The sequence below is a fragment of the Danio rerio genome, chromosome 5 (assembly GCF_052040795.2).
Source record: "Danio rerio strain M-AB ecotype USA chromosome 5, GRCz13ab, whole genome shotgun sequence".
NCBI classification, from domain to species: Eukaryota; Metazoa; Chordata; class Actinopteri; order Cypriniformes; family Danionidae; genus Danio; species Danio rerio.
In genome coordinates this window covers 39,111,420-39,134,358 of record NC_141025.1, presented here as the reverse complement: position 1 = coordinate 39,134,358, position 22,939 = coordinate 39,111,420, and the positions used below count along the sequence as shown (strand labels likewise).

The 22,939-nt window shown below is 36.8% G+C and overlaps 1 protein-coding gene across 1 annotated transcript; it reads left to right on the top strand.

The window, feature by feature from the left end:
• Positions 1-7,317: 7,317 nt before the first annotated feature.
• scn4bb (sodium channel, voltage-gated, type IV, beta b) lies at positions 7,318-22,518 on the top strand. Its single transcript, NM_001077573.1, is given in 6 exon segments — positions 7,318-7,550; positions 8,652-9,060; positions 16,197-16,360; positions 19,197-19,419; positions 19,552-19,681; positions 22,189-22,518. Coding segments are annotated over 5 exon segments (699 nt in total). The 5' UTR covers positions 7,318-7,550; positions 8,652-8,963; the 3' UTR covers positions 22,274-22,518.
• Positions 22,519-22,939: the final 421 nt, after the last annotated feature.

Below are 22,939 nucleotides of genomic sequence, written 5' to 3'. Positions count from 1 at the left end.
ACACAGGCTCACCAAAATTGAACAATAGAAGATTGGAAAAATGTTGCCTGGTCTGATGAGTCTCGATTTCTGCTGTGACATTTGGATGATAGGGTCAGAATTTGGCGTCAGCAAGATGAACACATGGATCCATCCTGCCTTGTATTATTGGTTCAGGCTGGTGGTGGTGGTGTAATGGTGTGGGGCATATTTTCTTGGCACACTTTGGGCCCATTAGTACTAATTGAGCACCGTGCCAACACCACAGCCTACTTGAGTATTGTTCCTGACCATGTCCATCCCTTTATGACCACAGTGTACCTGATGGCTACTTCCAGGAGGACAACGCATCATGTCAAAATGCAAATAATCTCAGACTGGTTTCTTAAACATGAAAATGAGTTCGCTGTACTCAAATGGCCTCCACAGTCACCAGTTCTCAATTCAATAGAGCACCTTTGGCATGTGGTGGAACGGGAGCGACGCATCATGGATGTGCAACTGACAAATCTGCAGCAACTGTGTGATACTGTTATGTCAATATGGGCCAAAATCTCTGAGGAATATTTCCAGTACCTTGTTGAATCTATGCCACAAATGATTTAGGCAATACTGAAGGCAAACGGGGGTCCAACCTGTACTAGTAAGGTGTACCTAATAAAGTGGCCTGTTAGTGTTCATTAACAGTATGTAATGGTACATTAAATAATTGCTCTTTTTTTTTTTTTTTTTAAGGTGGTGGAATTGACTGTCACCCACTTTTGGGGTGGCACCCAGATTGGCCAATCACATGTGTGGCTCTGCCACTGTACTAAACATTCTTTTTTTCACTAAGCATTGGATATAATGGAAAAGCACCCTCTGCTGGCTGTTAAACTCTGTCATAAAATAATAACACAAGTTTCATTCAATACTGTGAACAGACAGAGATCCAAATGGAGAAACATTGCACATGCTCCTGTGTTTAATGTGGCAGTGATCAGCACATCCATGTGTGTTTGTTGGTATAGCAAAGCATATTTAACACATAACAGCATGTGTTTGAGAAACAAAGAGACACTGCAGTAAATCACTGCTCGTGCAACTCATCTGAGGTCAGAAATGAGCCTATTTATTATAAACGCATGCGGTGTTCTTCTGATGCTGTGTGTGTGTGTGTTGTACTGAGATGGATGAGGGGCTTCTGGGTCTTACACTTAAAAGGACTAATTGAATTTATAGATTTTCAATTGTTTCAACTTAATAGAGAACCCGACTTCCTGTACATGAGTTTTTTGTATGTGTGTGCGTATGTGTGTTTGCTCACTCACTGCGGTATACCAGAGAGTGCTGAAAGAGGCTCGTCCCCTGCCAGACTCTTTGCTGCACCAGCAGAGGACACCTCTCTCTCTCTGTGTGTGTGTGTGTGTGTATGTGTGTCTGATGAGAAAGAAATGCAGCATTGGTGGGAACTGGTCCAGAAAAGCAGAAAAAACCCTCATTCAGTGCAGCATGGTGCTGCAGAGCTGCCTTAAAAGGGGGTTCACAAATCCAAACTGCAGCCCTCAACTCACAAACACGCACACACACAGACACAAACACTCCTGCACTGTCCCAGTGTCAAATACTCTGATGTCATCACTGGGCACTCGACACTTTCTGATTCCTCACTTGTCATGCTGTATAGGAATAGTTAATATGACATGCTGCATGACATACTACTTTAATAAATATAATGCTTTTTGTTTTTCAGATCTTTATCTTTATTTCAGATGTTATGAAAAATATTAAGAGGATTGGGAAACCATAGTTTAAATAAATGTTATTGGAAATTTAAACTTAAATCTTGATGTTCAGTAATAATAGTATTGTGTGTTTAACTGCAACATTCAGCTAGCTCAAAATGAAACCATAACCCTATTAAAGCTTGTTATATTTATTATTACTTGTTGCTTTGTTGGATTACATTATAACAAGGACACCTTACAAGTGTAATGAAAATGTTCATATGTACTATTTATCAAAATTAAATGCAGGATTGAGTAATAGGTTTTGATGTAGGTTTCTCTTAACCTCTTTTTTAGAACTGCCAGATCATTTTTGAAAAGTGTTCTAAAAAAATTTTCCCCTAAAGATGTTTATTAAATATTTAAAGAGTTAAAAAGAAAGCCCACCTCCCCCCCACCCAAATGTAACATTTTACCCTAATCTTTTCCCTAATGTTGTTAAGACCAACACGAGTTTCTTCTGTATAAAATAAAAGTAAATTAACTGTATTTTAAATAACACTTCTTTACTTCACTGCAATGAAAGTCACAAAATATATTCACTTATCACTAATGTATTTTCAAGGGTCACTTTGTAAGTTAATTGTACACAAGTTGATAGAATTCTTTGGGGTGTTAATGTAAAGTCTGTAACTTTGGTTAAAAATCTTATCATTTCATATAATGTGTCATTGCTTGTCATTACAGCCTGCCATTATCAATGAAAAATGTATTCAAACAAACATCTATGCATTTAAAAAGTGACATTCTTGTACTTAACCAATGCTCATCTCCACACTGCACAGTGTATATGTGCACCACTTGAAGTGAACTGAAGCTGGATCTTGCTAACTGTAAGCAAACCACTTTATTAAAAAAAAAAAAAAAAACGTTGATCTTTCAGACTGATTGTAGGCACAGTTTAATCATTTAAATGAATACAATTTTGATGTGATGTGTTTCATTCATTCATTTTCTTTTCAGCTCAGTCCCTTAATTCATCAGCGGTCGCAAGAGTGGAATGAACCACCAACTTATCCAGCATATGTTTTACACAGCGGATGCCCTTCCAACTGCAACCCAGTATTGGGAAACACCCATACACTACGGCCAATTTAGATTATCCAATTCACCTATAGCACATCTCTTAGGACTGTGGGGGAAACCGGAGCACTCCAGAGAGATGGACACAGAGAAAACTTGCAAACTCCACACAGAAGTGACTAAAACTGACCCAGCCGGGACTTGAACCAGCAACCTTTTTGAAGTGAAATGACAGTGCCAACCACTGAGCCTCTTTGTCACTCAAGTCCAGTTTCATATTTCCCAAAATTGTAAAGCAGTCAGGAAAAATAATGTTTCTGTTGAGCTGTTGCCTTTTCCGAAGCTGTGCAGAACACACAGCAGACTGCAGGCCGTCATTAGCCACTTTGCTATCTACAGTTGAAGTCAGAATTATTAAACCCCCTGAATTATTAGTCCCATCTTAATTTTATTTTTTTCATAATTTTTGTTTAACGAAGAGAGTTTTTCTACACTTTTCTAAACATATTAGTTTTAGTAACTTTTCAATTTTTCAAGCCACTTCTATACAGCTTAAAGTGACATTTAAAGGCTTAACTAGGTTAATTAGGTTAACTAGGCAGGTTAGGGTAATTGGGCAAGTTATTGTATAACAGTGGTTTGTTCCTGTAGACTATCGAAAAAATATAGCTTAAAGTGGCTAGTAATTTTGACCTAAAATTTTATTCTATCTGAAATAAAATAAAATAAAAAAAACGTTCTCCAGAAGAAAAAAAATATTATCAGACATACTGTGAAAGTTTCCTTGCTCATCATTTGGGAAATATTTTTTAAAAGCAAAAATAAATAAATAAATGAAAAGGGTTTAATAATTCTGACTTTAACTGTGTTTACAAAAAGGGGTGGGGTAAAGGGAGGAGTCCATAGTTTGCTTGGAGATGGGCACACATGAAGTAAATGCACACTTGAAGCTGGTTAAGCCTTTAAAACCAGCACATAATTCAAATAAGTCAGATATAGCACATAAAAAAACAAGCTTCATGTTTTCTTTTCAGCTTGTCTGAGACAAGCCTAACTAAACAATGTCTACAAAATTGAAAATTCATTTCAATGTTATAATTCAGAAGATATAAAATTGAACAACAAAGGGTTGGCTAAATTATAAACTAGTAGTCCTTTTTTCTTGCTAAACAATCTCTTCACAAAATATTAAGTTATTGACATTAAAAGTTTTTACAGTGTTTGCACTAGTCATTGCCAATTTTTTGTTTGTTGGCATCACACAAACATTGTTTCAAAAATGTAGTTTACAATCTAGTGCTGCAGCATCATTCTTCCATCTCTCGTGTTCATATGGGGATGAGGCATAGGTGTCTGTGTCTGGTTTGCATTCTTCAGAGAATAAAAAGATTATGCATATCAAGTAGAGCTGTATCTGCAGAGGTAGATATGATAGGCCAAAGAGAAAAGCAGGACTAACTAGCAGGCATTTTTCTACTGCATCATGCTCTTTTCCCCCCAGACCAACTAGATCCACCCTTTCTGTTTTCTTGCCTTTTATTTTATTTATCCTTATCTTGTATCTTAGTTTGTGCCAGATCTAGCTTACATTCCTTTCTCAGATGTATATAGTTATTGGTTGGGGATTAAAATAATTAAGCATGTCATTTAAATTAAGTATATATTTATTAATTATAAAAAACAAATTCAAACAAAGATATAGATATACAATCAGCTAGAAATTAAATACAGCGCTCAGTATACATGAATACACCCCATTTTGTTACATTAATTTTTGTATCCATTTGTCAGTAAATATGGGTAATGTAAATCGGGGCAAAATATTGCAAAAAAAATTACAAACTACAAAATTTCAACAATTTTTATATATTTTTCATTTTTCTTTAATTTTGCTTTTTCTGAAAATGTTTGTTTTTTATTTTTACCTAACATTTAAATTTGACCTACTGTACTAATTGTTTAACCATTATTGGAAGTTGTTTTGCTAGATAAGCTCCAGATTTGGCTTTAGTATATGCACAAATATAATATTGCAACCTAAAGCAAATATTAAATAACAGAGATTTGTGGGGGGTGTATTTATATATGCTGAGCACTGTATATGTGTAGGCCGACGTGGTGGCGCAGTAGGTGGTGCTGTCACCTCACAGCAAGAAGGTTGCTGGTTCAAGCCTCGGCTGGGTCAGTTGGCGTTTCTATGCGGAGCGTTCGCATGGGTTTCCTCTGGGTGCTCCAGTTACCCCCACAAGTCCAAAGACATGTGGTATAGGTAAATTGGGTAGGCTAAATTGTCCTTAGTGTATGAGTGAGTGTATGTGTGAATGAGAGTGTATGAGTGTTTCCCAGTGATAGGATGCAGCTGGAAGGACATCCTCTGTGTGAAACGTGCTGGATAAGTTGGTGGTTCATTCTGCTGTGGCAATCCCAGATTAACAAAGGGACTGAGCCGAAAAGAAAATTAATGTTAGTGTGTGTGTGTGTGTGTGTGTGTGTGTGTGTGTATGTATGTATGTATGTATATATACATATATATATATATATATATATATATATATATATATATATATATATATATATATATATATATATAATTATGAGTAAATAATAGACATAAGTAAAATGAGCAAATAAATCACACTTATTTTCTGTAAAATATGCAAATATTTGTAATTGATCATGTAAGATTGTATTAAATATAAATACATTCATTTTTAATTTTGTCTATTATTTAAAAAAAAAAAAAAAAAAAAAATATATATATATATATATATATATATATATATATATATATATATATATATATATGTATATGTATGAAAAAAAATGTTTTTCATTATTTTTTAGATTTATGTAAAAATAAAAACTTTTTTCAAACTTATTTTTACACGTCGTCATACTTAAATGTCATGCTGGAATTCATGTTCATGCTCTGTAAATAATAACAGATTTAATTTATCAACTCATTTATTTGCACACCGACAACCACTGTTAGACATCGGATGGAAATTAGCCTGACATAATTAGTCTAATCTATTGATGGAACAGTTTGTGCTGTTTTTCAATGTGTAAATAACAAATCCTTGGTTCTCTGTTTAACATAACCATACTGTCTTGTTTCTACAAAACTCCTGTGGTCTTTAAATTTCTTTATTTCAATCACATTAACCTTTTTTGTTTATCTCAACTTACATCAGTCGAACAGACTTAAAAATATAAAGGTAAACTTTAACCTAATTATTACAATAATTTAAATGAGCTCACCAGATTTTTTAAAAATAGACTCATCTACAGCTCCTGTGGATTTAAACAGTTGAGTTTTACAATTTTGTAATCTATTCAGTTAATACCTGAGCAGAAGCCCATTTTAGCATAGCTTAGCATAAACTATTTAATCGGATTAGACCATTAGCATCTTGCCGAAAAATTGTAGGAAAAAAAGTGTTTTGATCATTTTGCTATTTAAAGCTTGCCTATTATGTAATTACATGTAGTAAGTCTGAAAAGTTGCTTCAAATTATCAAAACTTTTTTTTTTTTTTTAAATGACAAAAAAAAAAATGTGAATGGTCTAATCAAGTGCTCCCGCCAGACCCAGAGATTGGCTGATTGGCTAAACATGTCCCCCAAAATTTGGTGTGTTCATTTAAAGTAGGCTAACAACACATTTGTTGTCATGATTTTGATTATAATTTTCACAGTGTATGTTCATTTTGGCACATTGTAGCTGCCACATTATAACACCCATGAAGTAATGTATCTGTATCTCGCGCTTCACCTATAACATTTAGCATCGCGTCCCTTTCACACAGTACACAAGTTACATCATAGGAGTCACACAAATGTCCAAGCAGAGAAAGTCGGTGGGTTTCAGATGACGATCCCTGATCCAGAAAAACCTGACACTGCTGGTGCAGCCTATTATCAATACCAGAGGGGGTGGGGTTGAGAAATGCAGAGTCATACGAAACTCACTTCTGCCCGTCTGTCATGGATATGACGAAAAAGAGGCTCATAGACACACGTTCAAAAGTCGCTGTCACTTTGTGAGAAAACACACACGACATGCTTGAACAGTCATTTCACATTCATTCATGTGTGTTAACGGAACCGTGATGCGTGTCACTCTTTTTGTAAAGGGTCAAACAAACTCTTGTTACTCCGTCACCGTTAGTTGATTGGTATCCCGACATGTGTAATGCCAGAGGACCCTGCTGTTTCTGTCTCAAACTGTTGCCTCTCCAAAAACTGCAATGCAGAAGAGATTCCGGACCCCAAATAACACCGCCTAACAACCTGAACCCACATTTACAGCTCAAAGAGAGAGAGCAGAGATACGGGGTGAGGGGAAGGAAGGAAGGGGGGGACAGGCATTCAGCAAAGGAGGGGAAAAGTTGAGTGTGAGCCAGATTTTAGCCGATTTTTCAGACACACAGAGAGAGAGAGAGAGAGAGAGAGAGAGAGAGAGAGAGAGAGAGAGAGAGAGAGAGAGAGAGAGAGAGAAGGGGGGGCTGCTGTTGAACAGACTCGCTGCAGTTTGTCCTCAGACCTCCAGTGCTTCAATGCTCTTCAGTTGTGTTTTACCGGCGGCTGGACTGCGTGTGTGTCTCTCACAAGGTGCGTCGGTGAGAGTGTGTGTGTGTCTGTGTGCATGGCAGAGGGTGTTTGTTTGTGTGTCTGAGCAGGCTTGGGACCAAAGCACTGCGGATTTGTGTACGGCATATTCTGCGGACTGGTGCCCTCTGCTTCTCCGGACAGGACACACAGATTTACCTGCTCAACAGAGGTACGGCGCGCGCACACACACACACATGCTGACTCAACATAGAAGCACACAGTTCTTTTGTCAGCTGCGCATGTTTGATTTGCTTAACAGTCGGGGAGGTACATTTATAAGTTATGGACTTAAATGTAAAAGTTCAGTGTGTTCATCTTTATGGGAGCTGCAGGCAAAACCAATATATGGGGTTTCCTTTTCGCTTCTTTGTACTTGAAATATTTACAAGGGTATATGAAGTTCTGTTGTTTTTTAATTACATAAATTCAGCAAATATTAATTTTACTTTTAATATTATTGTTTTTATCCAAAATGAAAGTCCTGCCATCATTTGTTCACACTAATATTTAATTTATTTACCCTAATATAAAGTATTGATAATATTGAATAAAATCTGAGACATTGAAAGTTTATTCATGGAAATATCTGGAGATTTTGGAGAAATTAAATTAATAATGATGATGTGATGACTATAATGATAATAATTAAATTAAAATTGCATATAAATCAGCCAGTTTAGGTGTTCTTGAGACACTTAATTCTTGCTTCATGAATTTAAATAATTTGCATTTTTAATTTATATAAAAACACAGATCAACAATACCTGCTTTATTATGTGCAAGAACAAACCTCAGTGGTTCTTATAGAAGTTTGAATATTGGAATAACCACATGTAAATATTTTAAACATTGTTTGCTAATCAAAGTTTATATGGGAATATTATTTCTAAAATTAAATGTACTGTTAATGTAAAGCAGTTATCTCTTCAGAGAAATCACATTTAACCAATCAATTGATAATTAATAAATATGTTTGATTTGATATATTAATTGATATATTTTTTTTACCTCAGTTTATTAATGGGCTAAATAGACACTTAATGGAGGAACAAGAATCGCTTAGCCTTGATAAAAATGTCTTCACTTGTGAGAAGATTAACTTTTTGTTTGGAATAACATGATGTTGAGTAAATGATGACAGTTGATGACAGGATTCTGTTTGCTCATCCCTTTTGGTGAGGTTATAAATTGCTTATAGTTAATGTCTGATTATTGTTTATGCAAGGATTTACAAATGGATAGCCACCCTCAAACATTCCTTTTTTCACAGGTCAGAGGGCAAACGAATAACCCAAATAACTGAGTTATATGGAGTTCTGAAATTTTACCTTCACCGCTGAGCAGATTCTTGATCTTCCAGACCTCTGAGACCTGGACAGGCCTTTGACAGGAGGAGTCTTATGCTTGATGTAAAAAAACTGTAAGCACAGTTTGATCTAGTACGCTCTGCCAAGAAGAAGTCAGGAGTCTTTGCCACCCACGCAGCATCTTCGGGAACAAAGACTTCCGGGAAACTACCGAGAACTGCTGAGAAGGGCTGGTGGACACAGCAAAAGGAAAGGGGAAGAAAGTGAAGAGCAGGATGGTGTCACGGAGCGGAGGGCGTCTAAGAGGAGGAGGAAGTAGAGGAGCTCCGTCAGAAGGAAGTGTGTCCTGTCTTCTGCTGGCACTTATCATTGGTAAGATGCTCCTTTAGTGCAAAGCAAAAATATATGTGGATGTGTGTTACCATTAGACTTGCATCATACACGCCCACTGACAAGAACAGAAGAGAATGCAAAGCTTGCAAGGTCTTTGCAGCTCTCTGATGTCCTGAACACAGACACATGTGCATGAATCCAGCCCCAAAATGTTGCACTGCAGTGAAGCCGTACAGTAGAATATAGTGTTGGTGTGGTGTGTAAAGTCAGCAGTAGATAACAGGCTCAAATTTCTGAGGCATATATCCCCCCAGGGACGGAGCTACGCAAAGGAAACTGCGGTCAGAGTTATAATTTGCTCACCTTCATGTTGTTCCAAATCTGACTCAAGAAGTTTCTTTTTTTTTTCTCGTTGTATTGAAATGTTCATCTTAGAATATTGTATATTTCATTGACCTATGGGTCATCATAGAATATTGTACACTACCTGACAAATGCAAATTTTAGGAACAGCAAATAATAACTTGACTTCTAGTTGATCATTGGGAATCAGAAGTGGCTTATATGAAAGGTAAAGGCCTACAGATTATGATTATTTAGGCTTGATTTATTATTAGGACAGTATGTATGACTTTGCTAAGACTAAGGTCTTGTCACTTAACAGAAATAATATACAGGTAAAAAAAAATTTGTGTAAAAGTGGAAAATCATTGTGTGTGACTCTATAACTGATTAATAAAGTCATCTGGAATGGCAAAGAAAGTGTTCTTGCAGAGCTCCCAGAGTTCAACAAGATTCTTTGGATTCATCTTCAATGCCTCTTCCTTCAACTACCCCAGACATCCTCAATAATGTTTATATTGGGTGACTGGGCTGGCCAGTCCTGGAGCACCTTGACCTTTTATGCTTTCATGAACTTTGATGTGGTATGAGGAGGAGTGCTATCCTGCTAAAGAATTTGCTCTCTTCTGTGGTTTGTGATGTAAGGGGCAGCACAAATGTCTTGATACCTCAGGCTGTTGATGTTGCCATCCACTTTGAAGATCTTTATGCATTGTCAGCTATTGTATTTCATTATCCTATGATAATCAAAAATCCCTCATCTTTACTAAAACTCTAAAATAAAGCTGCAAAATTCAATTTGAATTCTCAGATCTATATTGCAGGAAGAAACAACTTCCGCCTTCAAAACTAACTCTATATATCAGAGTTTATATCTTGTCTGTGGTCAGTATTTCAACAATTTTTAATTAGTGTGCACCACTGGGTTCGACTAAAGTAAAGGTTTATATTTTCTAATGTTAAAGGTACCTGAATAAATGTAGAAGGTTTCAAGCAAGACCGAATTCTTAAAATGAAAAGTTTGTGGTTTTATACGTTTGTGTTTGGTGGTGCTGTTTGGAGTGTTCATGTGTGTGCCTGTAATTTGATGTAAAATTGTTTTATAGCTGGCCTGTCAAAATTGACCTATAAGACAACCATTGTTTCCTAAATATATGCAGCCTTCAGAAAAATAGGACAATGGAAAATAGCTAATGTTTGATTTTGTTGGGGTCATTTTAGAAAAAAAACAGGAGGTTTAAGGAAGTGTTTTATTGTTAAAGTTTGGCTTTGATAGGCTGTGTGTGTTTCATAGTGTATTGGATGGGATATTCCTTAATTTAAGTTTTCACATTTCACGTTTGGAATGCTTAGATGTTTTGTTTGTGAATAGATTAAAGATAAATATTTATGCCTCCTAAGTCCTTTATTTTATTGCTAAGTAAATTTTAAATATTGAAACAAGTAATACACAAAGATTAGTTTTCTCCTGTCTTATGTGCACAAAAATGTTTCTCTGTGGTAAAGTAGCAGTTTACTATAACGGAAGTGCAGTATCTCTTACAGAGAACATGAGAAGTCAACAATGAGTCTGCAGTGTTTCTACGATCACTCATGTCCTTGGTTTAAAATGTTATGAAAGGCTACAGTTTAAGGACCACTGCACTGGTCATGCAACTTCTCTTGACGAAGTACACAGCTGTGTAAACGCAGCACTTTCTCTTTTTCTCTTACACACATACACACACACACACATACACACACATAATTCTGAACACAGATATCAGAAGTCCAGGTGTGTTTGTAAGGTCACCACATCTTATTGGTTACATGGAATGATGCAGTATACAACAATGCATTTGTAGATACAGTTGAAAAGTTAAATGTACAGCACCGTAATGGAATGTATCGTGTATTTATATAGCACATTTATTCTGGCCATACACCCAAAGTGCTTCACAATCATTAGGGGGTCTTTCCACACCACCACCAGTTAGATGATGCGACGGCAGCCACAGGACAAAGGTTCCTGTGTTCACCACACACCAGCTCTTGGTGGAGTGGAGAGACAGTAATAGAGCCAATTTGGTGGATGGGGATAATTGCAAGGGCCGATGGTGGAAAGATGGCCTGGGGTCACATCTCTTTTACAAGAAGTGCCATTAAATTTTTGATTACCACAGAGAGTCAGGACCTCAGTTTAATGCGAAAGAAGGCGCTCACCAAAAGTATGGTGTCCTCATCAATATACTGGGACATTAGGATTCACACAGACCACAGGTTGAGCACCCTCCACTGGCCTCACTACCACCACTTCTAACAGCAACCTAGCTTTCCCATGTGGTCTCCCATCCAGGCACTGACCAGGCTCAGCCCTGTTTAGCTTCAGTGAGTAACCGATCATGGGGTGATATGGCTGTGGCTGTACAAGTATGTTATTAATTTACCTTTTTATTAGATACATCTAAGCAGGATGCTTTCATATCGTTTATGCTAGATTCTTATCCTGTATCTAAATGTTGCAGCAAAAGAGTCACATCAGGACAAACTTGTGTAATGAAGTTGTCAGGAGTGTTGCCAATATTGTCTTCTGCTCCTGTAGCTCATCTGCTTCAAGGTTCTGTGTGTTCAGAGATGCTCTTCTGCAGATCTTGGTTTACTGTTTATTTAGTGGATATTTCAGTTACTGTTGTCTTCCTATCAGCTTGAATCAGTCTGGTCATTCTTCTCTGAATTGACAAAGGCATTTTCACACACAGCTGCTGCTCACTTGCTATTTTGTCTTTTTCAGATCATTTTCTTTAAACCCTAGAGATAGTTATACGTAAAAAAGAATTTCTGTAATACCAGTAAATTTTGCATTAACAACCAGGCCATGTTTAATGTAAATAATTGTTTTCCCAATCTGATGCTTGATTAAACTTCAGCAGATTATGTTGACCATGTCAATATTCCTAAATACATTGAGTTGCTTTAATGCTACTGACTAAGTAAATTTGAAGAACACTTGGATGGGTTTACCCATTAAAGAGGTTGGTGAGTGTATATCAATGTGCAGTTTCACTACTGTACCAAGCATGTCAACAAACTAATTAATACATAATTTACAGAGTTATTATTTAAAAAATGACCTCTTTGAGGTTTAAACAATATAGTATACAATATAGTGAAAAACAATATAGTAAACATGGTAAACATGGAAAAGTTAAATATAGATGACCAAAAAGCTGCTATGCGGATGAAACAGTATCTCTGTAGAACCACATATGAAATGTGAAAAGCTGTTATATGAACCTTGCGAAACCACATGCTGACATGTTCAAATTCCACAATCATCTGTGTTCTGAATGGCAGAAAACAACTTACAGAACTGTTCTGTAATGAGAGTGGTCTGTTCATTTGTTATCTCTGTGTTATATTTACAAATAGAAGTAATATTTGTTTTAATGATCAATTATTACTTGGATGTATTCATTTATTACTTAGTATATTACCAACATATATATAATTGTGTACAGAATATTTATTATTTTGGTAGGCATTTTTAACCATAGTTGAAAATAGGCCTTTTTTCAGTTCTGCATCCGCTGTGAAACTGTGTTTTTTTTGGCATTGTAGCACATTGCTTTATTGTCTTAGACTTGTTACATTTAAAATTTCGTACTCAGCTATTTTTATTTATTGATACTTCTCTTGTTAGTCTTAAGAAGATTTCGGCATTATTTATTTATATGTGTCTGAGTGCTGAGATGATGACTGTACAGGACGCTAAACGTGAGCAAATATATTTCAAAGGTTGGCAGCATTCAATGCACAATACTTCAGTAAAATAATAAAATAAAAATTGGTAAAGAAGATGTATGTATGGGGTTCTATGAACCCTCGTGCACTCTAGAGAGGGCCCGGACCAAAAACACATTGGTCCTCCTGAATCTGAGGTTGTACTATTGGTTGGATTCTCCTCTCCAGTACCCTAGCATAGTCTTTTCCAGGAAGGCTGAGGACTGTGATCCCCTTGTAGTTAGAACACACCTTCTGGTTGATGGATCTCATTCACCCCCATCTCATCCAATTTTGGAGCTTGCAAACGATTTCAGTGGCTTCAGATTAGGTGATGGATAAGTCAACTTCTGCCACCCCACTATCTGCGTCTTCAAAGGCAGGTACAGTATGTCACTGGGATTAAGAAGATCTTTAATTGATTTCAGTGCCCGACAACATCCCCAGTCAAGGTCAATGCTTCCCCAAATACACTATATACAATGTTGGTGAAGAACCCTTTATGTTTCCCTTCATTTGGCGCCAAACTCTTCCCAGGTCAGAGATTTTGCTTTAGCTTTACCTATCTTGGGTGGTCAACCTCTGATGTCCACTACCTGGTAGTCTATTACCCCCACAACAGGCACTGGAGGCCTTAAAACCCTTAATTTCATACTCCTCCTCTCCCAGTAAGGTGGTATTCCATGTGTAAAGAGCCTGTTTCCACATCCTAAGTAGTAGTAGTAAGTAATGTTCAGGGATCAAGTATGAAGAAGTAAGAAGTATGATCAGGGAATTTGGCCAGACACAAGTGTTACACCCCCGCTCTTTGTGAGAAGTGCCATGATTTTTAGTGACCACAGAGAGTCCTGACCTCAGTTTAAGATCTCATTTGAAAGACGGTGCTCACTGACATTATAGAGTCCCCTTCACTGTGATCAGAGGATCGCTACTGCTGTAGTAATTCCAGTTTTATTTACCTTCAGGAAATCACTGAAGGCTTATATTATGTTATCATAACGATCTAATGTGGCAATAAGATCTTAACTATACTGCAAATTTACACAGTGGCCATATTCATCTATGTAGACACACCAATAACAACATTAGCATTATAGCACACACTGCAAAAAGGTCATTCTCAGCCACTAAACTTGCCTTGACGGCATTTGAGTGTCATCGAGTGTCAGAATGTTGCGGGACTGCTGTACAGGAGTTATGATTATAGATCACGAAATTTAGTGTTTTTATTTTTACAAATTTTTAAAGCAGGACTGTAAAACACAAACGCGGTTATTAATGTATTAAAACATATGCTTGCTTGTAAAAATTCCTAATAAGGACAAAAAATAATAATTTGTGGATCTCTTTGCCTCCTGGTGCAGCGATCCTTCCGTTGTGGCTGGTGTATTCTGGGAAACTTTCTTACCCCTTTGGTTTCGAGTGTGGTCCTGAAAAACCATTGTTCAAAGGGCTATTCACCCCTTCCCCTTAGCCCTACGCCTTTAAGCTAAAGAGAATTGGGACACCCCTACCCCTTCACAGGAACCTCCAAAACGAGGGGTAGGGCTAAGTGGTTGAATTTGGATTGGGCCTTAGACTGGCCTGTCACCAGAGACCTTGCCTGGGAACACATTAGGATCCTTCTGGAAGAGCTGGAGATGTGGGAAATTTGTTTTTTTTTAAACTGAGACTGGATAGGTGGTGATCATAGGGGACTGATGGATGGTTAAGAAGATACACACCTGGGGCCTCATGTACAAAGACTTGCGTTGAATTAATACTTAAACATTGCGTATAGACAAAGCTGTAAATGTGCATACGCAGTAAAAAAAATCAGATGTGTGAAACACTGCATACGCGGAATCCCACACATATTCTCTTTGTACATCCAAATTATTGTGAAACTGAGCACAACATGAGCGCTAAACCCCTCCCTGCCTCCTCCCCCTTATGAATGTGGTGATGACTTTACTTTTGGCAAAAACCAAACGAAAAAGCAATGGCAAAAGCAAGCAAGCAAGAAAAGAAACTTCACAGAATGTGAATCGGAGGTGCTCTTATCGGAGGTAGATCGGAGAAAAACTGTGTTATTTGCAAGTTTGTCCTCCGGAATTAAAAACAAACAAAAAATCCCGCTTTACAACTGTCCAAGTGCAAGAATGGGCATCATTGGCTCTTGGTCAGTTTGTGTGTTGTTGAGGGGGGTTAACAGCCACGTCTTTAATGGATAACAGCGGTCTCCTGATATGCAGTTAAATAATTGCACTCAATAAAATAAAATAAAAACTTAGCTGAAATAATATCTTTTAAATACATCACTCACCAAGAAGCCACATATTGCGCACACTGCCACCTTGGAGCCTCATCCCAACCATGCTGTTTGTGAGGATGAATTTATCATGGGTTGACCAAGGCCACCGTGCTACAATATTTGTTACACGCATTTGAGCATCACCTATTATTTGCACATTTATTGAATGAAAATGTTTCCGATTCGCGTATGCAAATTCGTCTTCAGACAGAACCTTTATAGCAGTCGATATAGCCTGCAGTCGATCGCTTCAATTACATTAAGAAAACCCTTGATTTCTGCAAATTGTGCTTTAATGTTTGGCTGGTCAACTGCATGGTATGGAAACCTTATATACCTTCTAGACATGTGGATGATCCCGTTCGATACAGCTTGCATTGCACGATTCAGAACCAGTAGCCAGGATACTGTTGGTGCGATACTTTGTAGTGTGCAATTTAGTATAATTACCTCTAGGAGTCGCCAATGGAAATAAAACCAACACACACAAGAAATACACGTAAGCCAGACATGAAGTTGGCACAGATCAACGCACATTCTCATGTTAATTTCATCATTAGTAAATCAAAATGTGAACGTGAAATCTGGCATACGCAAAGTTTTTGTATGTACACAGCATTGATACCCAAGGACCCTGGACTATTTACTAGGAGTTTGTGGGGTCGAACGGTCTGTTAAATGATCCATAACAAAACCTTTTACTTAATTATTTTATTTAGTGTATGTTAGTTTAGTATTTCAATATCTGACCTTGCTAATCTACTTTGTCTTTTTGTTTCAGGTGTGTGTTGTGTTCATGCTTTGGAAATGAACACAGGCAAGGTGCCTTTCTTGGAAGCGGTAAATGGCAGCACAGTCCTTTTGCCCTGCACCTATGCCAGCTGTATTGGGATCACCAACCTATACTTCAAATGGGAGTTCAATGACAATGGCACCATGCAGAAGGTAATCATGGGATATTGCAATACTTTAATCCACCATGAATAGATGTTAAATTGAACAATCGCAAAAACATAATGTTCAAACCACGTACTTACCAACAAACCCTAAGAAAGTTAACCATAGCTTATTGCAGGAAGAATGTAGTAAACATGCATTTTGTGGGTATTGATTTCTATTTTCAAACATCATGCTTAAAAAGTGGTTAGTGTAGCAAAACAATTGATAATTTGTGGTTTAATCACAAAAACAATTAAAAACCTGCTTTATTAGGCTAATTATAATTTCAGCCTGAAAAAAATAAATAAGAAGAATGTTAAGAAAGTCAGCTTAAAGGTCGGCGCCAATAGCCTACTGATTAAGTGGGCCTACAAATAGCAAATAGGTGCTCACAGCGGCCCGAGTTCAATTTCCGGCTCAAGGTCCTTTATCGACCCCTCTCTCCGCTCTCAATACTTTCCTGTTTGTTACCTCCACTGTCCTATCACAATTAAACATAAAAAAATAATAATAATACAAAAAAATCAGCTTTATTATGTATTTGGTTTAAGCCCACCGGCAACTATAGTTGCCAAAGTTCATAGTTGTTATTTTCCTTTTATGAGTAATTGTCTATCAGGGGTGCTCAACCCTGTTCCTGGAGATCTACCTTTCTGCAGATTTCAGTTGCAGCCCTTATCAAACACACCTGCCTGTAATTATCAAGTGCTGTTCAGGTCCTTTATAATTGGTTCAGGTGTGTTTGATCAGGGTTAATGCTAAACTCTGTAGGAGGATAGATCTAAAGGAACAGGGTTGAGACCCCTGGTCTACATGTTATCTATGTTTATTTTGTCAATGACAAGAAAGTCAACAACCAAATAATAGAAACCTCAAGAAAGAAATAAAGGAATTGATTTACTTCCTGTCACATGAGACCTTTAACTTCAGGATGCAAAATGGAGGCAAACCCTCCCAAATAAAGGCAATGTTCATGGTACTAAAAATAATTTGTTCACAAATGTATATCAACATAATCATGACGGTCTCTAGATTCATCCAAACAAAATAGATCTTTCAAGAGATCTACAGTTTTTTTGCATACTTTGTCAAATATGCAAATACCTTGTAAGCACATAAACCATGTGGAATAAGGGGATAATGTGTTAAGTCAATATATCTAAGTTATGTGTTATTATGGATTTTTGCTTTCGTAATACCCCATATAAATATTAGAATTTAACTGATTAACATCTCCCACTGGTCCCACTGCGACAAATAGTTAAAATAACACTGCAGCAGTGTTAAAGTGCTGGTTGACCAGAGAATAATGAACTCCTGTGGTTAAAAAGCAAAATCACTGAAGAAAAACACAAAACTACAACCAAATTGAGTCACAACCTTAGGCCCTGCTGTCCACACAAACATAGATATTGTCTAAATTGCTGCTTTTTTTTTTTTTTTTTACACAAAAACAGTATTAGGTCATTGAAACCCACATTTTTGTAAAACTTTTGTCAGTGGGTTTTCTAGAAAATTGAGAAATAATGTTTTTGTTTACAAAAATACCTGTGTACGTGTGGACATGGCCATAAGAATTCAACTAAAACTCAATAAATCTCTCTAAATCTCAGCTCATCAGGATCGTTAAAACAACTCCATAAGCAGAATTAGCAGCTTTATTTGTTACTTAGCTGTCTGACTATTTCTGTCAGATGTCTACAAAAGTCTGTAGTGAGATTTACTGAAAATATTTTTGTTAGATGATTTTTTCATTTGTATTTTTGACACACAGTAATCTGTTGGGGGAAACTGGTATGTGATTATTCACTTTAAGACAAGTGGTTTTGGGGGGGGGGGGGGTGTTGGGGGGCTCATATTAAATGGTTTTCTAATTTTAAACATAATAAATGTCTTAATGAATATGAATTAATCTTTTGAAAGCAGTTGTTTTGAGTTAAAATGCTAAATGTTCTCCTCCTATTTAAACTCTACATTGAAGGGTTCTTACAACGTATTTGCCCACCGGCAACTATTGCTGCATATTCAAATACAATTTTCTAAAAAAATTTTTTAGAAAAAAAAAAAAGAATTAAAAACCTGGAGAAAATAAATGCAAAACATGTTCATATAGGACACTATTAACAAGGCTACATGTTTGAAACCCTTTTTTTAAAATTTGGGCACAAATGAGTTAAACAGTTAACTACAGTTCTCACATAGATTATGACAACTTTTACAGACGGTCATGTTTGTGTGATCATAAAAATACAACTGGCGCCATCTTGAGTTTCAAATATTGTTTAGTGAAAATATCAACAGAGTTTAGTGGACATAGCTGGCCTGGCCATCTGGTTGCAGTGTAGCAAACATACTTTTTGTCAGATTGACTGCCAATTTTGAAAGTTTTACAAAATCCTACCAAAAAGGTTAGTCACTTCAAACATCTTTTTGAAGTGAGTTACTGTTTCTAATGCGAGTCTGACATTGATTGGATGTAGTATAAATAGAAAGCCTCTCTTCATCTTGAGCTGGTTTTGTATGCCTTCAAGGACGCACGAGGTGAAAGGGGAACAGTTCATAGGAATCATTGCATTGACTAGTTTTTCAGTGATGCTGCAAGATCCATTCCAAGATCATCATGAGAGTGGTGTTTTCAGTTGGCAGCTATAAAAGTTTTTAAAGCACCTGTACATACTGTAGCATTAAAGTCATGGAGTTAAATACTATTAGTAGAGAAAGTTAATGATATTGTTAAGCAGTATGGTGTGTTAAGATTAAAAAATACATACATTTTGAGCTAGAAATTTACATAATATGCTCAGTTTAATCTTTATAATTAAGAGTTCCCTTTTTTAATAAGGTGGCAGATTCTGTGATTCCAACTGATCATATGGAGCCAAACAAGGTGCAAATTTACCGTGAGCGGGTGGAGTATGTTGGCTCCAGTAAAGAAAATAACATCTCTATCCTGCTTTGGAATGTCACATTCGAGGACGCAGGCGTCTACACCTGCTTCGGCAAAAACCCCAAAGAGAAGGGCAGGAATCACAGCGCCTTTTTCACTCTCTATGTAGTAGAGGAACGTAAGTGTGGTGGGCAGAGGGAGTGACGGAGGATGAACACATATTTCACATAGTACATATCAAGGTCACTATTAAAATAACTCTACTCGCTTCTTGTTTTGTCTTTTTTTTCTCTTGCTATCGCTTTCTTAGTAAAGGTGGTCGATAACACGCTCACCATCATCATCGCCTCCTGTGTTGGCGGATTCATCGCTTTTCTAATGACCTTCATGCTGCTAAAGAACTTAACCCTGTTCATTCTCGCAAAGATGGAGGAAAAAAAGTGAGTTTATTTATAACACCTTACTATAACTCTTACTCTAAGTTACTCAATTGACCCTTTACATTGGCCCGACCCTTCTCTATGTCCGACAAGCTTTCAGTATCAGCCATGGTGCTCCACTATGAATTTGTGCACTCCCCATGGACATGGTTAATAATTTTCAGAAAAATTACATACTGATTTCAAACAGCAGCAGACATACACTCACTGGCCACTTTATTAGGTACACCTTAGCATTACTAGGTTGGACCTTCTTTTGCCTTCAGAACTGCCTTAATCCTTCATGGCACAGATTCAACAAGGTACTGGAAATATTTCTCAGAGATTTTGCTCCATATTGACATGATCGCATCACGCAGTTGCTGCAGATTCAAGAAACACACCATTACACTACGACCACCACCAGCCTGAACCGTTGATACAAGGCAGGATGGAGCCATGCTTTCATGTTGTTGACGCCAAATTCTGACGCTACCATCCAAATGTAGCAGCAGAAATCGAGACTCATCAGACAGGGCAACGTTTTTCCAATCATCTATTGTACAATTTTGGTGGGCCTCAGTTTCCTGTTCTTAGCTGACAGGAGTGGCAACCGGAGTGGTCTGCTCCATGTTTCACTCCTCCATGACTGCCACAGCATCTGCTTAGTATATGGCCTGGTCCAAGATTATGGATACCTAGGCATCATCTCTTCACAGGTCTGGGATCACATCAATGCAAAAAATCAATTCCCTAACACATAATTCACAAACACTTGCAAATAGTGGCATCCCAAACAAGACAAAACTATAATTCATCTATGAACTAAGAGACAGTAATGAATAACTTACTGTTTATCTGGGTATCCAGGCTATGCACTTTAGGTTTGCTCATCTCACCTGTCATCTTCAGAGTTTTCAGGTAGTTCGCTGGTTATATTGTCAAGTCACTCCATAAACTAAAGTTACGTGGGCTGTCCTGGGGTCCGTTCTTCGTACCTCGCTTAAATCAGATTAAAATGTCTGGATGAACTGATCTGAGATCGCTGCGTGTGTTGTGAAGGACAGATCTATCGATCCTCGAAATCATGATCAGCAATGCAACGATTAGCTGACGGCACAGCAGCGTAATGACATCATCCGATTAATATTCAATTATCCTTGTGAGCAAAATGACAAATTTAGTAGTAAACGGTTTGTTAAATATGATAAGCAATAACTTTCCACCTTTGTTGTGGGCTGCAGGCTTTACCCTTTCATGTGTCAAGAACAATTTATTTAGTTTTACAGTTAGAGCGGATTTACTTTATTATAGTAGCCATAGTAGTTTTATAGTAGCCGGTTTCTTAATCGATGTAAAGAATAACTAGATGTTTACAAAAGCATTTTGATATTGGTAAAGTTGTCTGCAACTTTTGTGAAGCATCAAATCACCACCGTATTAGCTGTCAAAACATGTTCATGACTGCATATGTATTATTACTTTTTTTTTTTTTAAAGTCGCATATTGTGCATGTCTATTACACACAAATTGTAGTAAAGAGATCTAAAAAATTCATATCAATAAATGTTTTCTTTGAACCACCAGGTCTTTGTACTTTTATTTTGGAGTGCAGATTGCATAAGTTTTATTAATAACATATATATATATATACATATATATATATATATACATATATATATATATATATATATATATATATATATATATATATATATATATATAGTTAAAAATATATATTTACTATTTTCCCAAGTGCATAAAACTACTACTGTAAGAAAATATCAGAATTTGGTACATACTTTCAGTATTATCTTTACTTTGACCCGATCTAATCCTGTTATATATATTATATATGAAATGAGCCTGCCCCCTAGAAGGTTTGAGCTACCAGAACTGTTGCTATGACAACAACTCTCGGATCAATTTTAAAGAACGAAACGATCCTGGATCGTGTCAAACCGTCAATAACCAAATATAGCTAACTGAGTAATCCACGTAGGAAGAACGGACCCCTGATCTGATAACAGATACGATTAGTTCAGTTGGAAGGTTCTGAGTTATCCATTTAGCAAATGACAAGACCATCGGTTGACAGTTGATGGTGATCCATCCACACAAATGTATCTGTATCACTTCTGTAAGTTTAAAAAAAGATGAAATCCTTTTGTGTACCTGCTGTTGGTGTTGTAAGTCCCATACACATTTTCACTATTTCAATTTTTTTTAATTTAATCTCTTATGTAACTCTTACTGCACCTGGTTAGTCTGACTGCTTTGCTTGTCGGATAAAATGACAGAACGTGATGGGCCACAGAATATCGGCATTATAATTGGCCTGTCAATCAAACTGCTTGAGAATTATTCAATTACGTGTGCCAAATAAGCAAAAGGTGAATCAAAATACTGTTGGCTGACAATTTACAATTGAATTGCAAAATATTTGATATATTTTTTATTGTTATATTTATAATGTCTCTCATTATTTCACTTTCTTTCTTTCTTTCTTTGTTTTTTTTTTTTTGCAGTAAGGAGTGCCTTGTCACCTCCTCAGGGATTGATAACACAGAGAACGGTCTGTCGGGCTCCAAATCTACACCAAAGAAAGCATGACAACGTGCAACCAAACACAATCACACATGCACGTGAATACATGGATCAGCCATCATGCTGTGCTCTTGCTGTTCATTCACATCCGTGTTTAGAAACACTATATGCTTCTGTTTTCATGAGCAATTATAGTATGAAACTAACTTTAAAAAATGTCCATTCGAACATTTCAATACTGTTCACACGGCTCATTTTAAACATATGCAAACACGGATATGAATGAAAAAAGGGCATTATGTATTTCTGCATATATTGAATTTATATATGCATTTAAATATGCACCACATGCAGCCTCATGCACTTTAGTTTCTCAGCCCACACTAAATCTGTGGGCTGAATTTATTCTTATGAAAAAGAAAATATTTTCTTCAAATAATGCTTGAGACAGGGATAAATGTAGCTATGCTGTTCATTTAGTTCATTGAACTGGACTGTAAAACTGTGAGGGGCCTGTGGCCTCATGTAGGTGCCTGAATTCAGGAGTTCAGCACTGGCAGATTAATGTTTAGGGATGACGTTTTGTTTTGAGCAAAGGTAATGTTTGTTAAAATGCAATCAGTTTTTAAAAAGTATCTGTAGTAGTACGAAGATCTGGAGGGATGTGATGGTCGGGGAAAAATGGATCAAAGGAAAAAAAAAAAACAGTGGTAGTGATAGAAAAATATATAT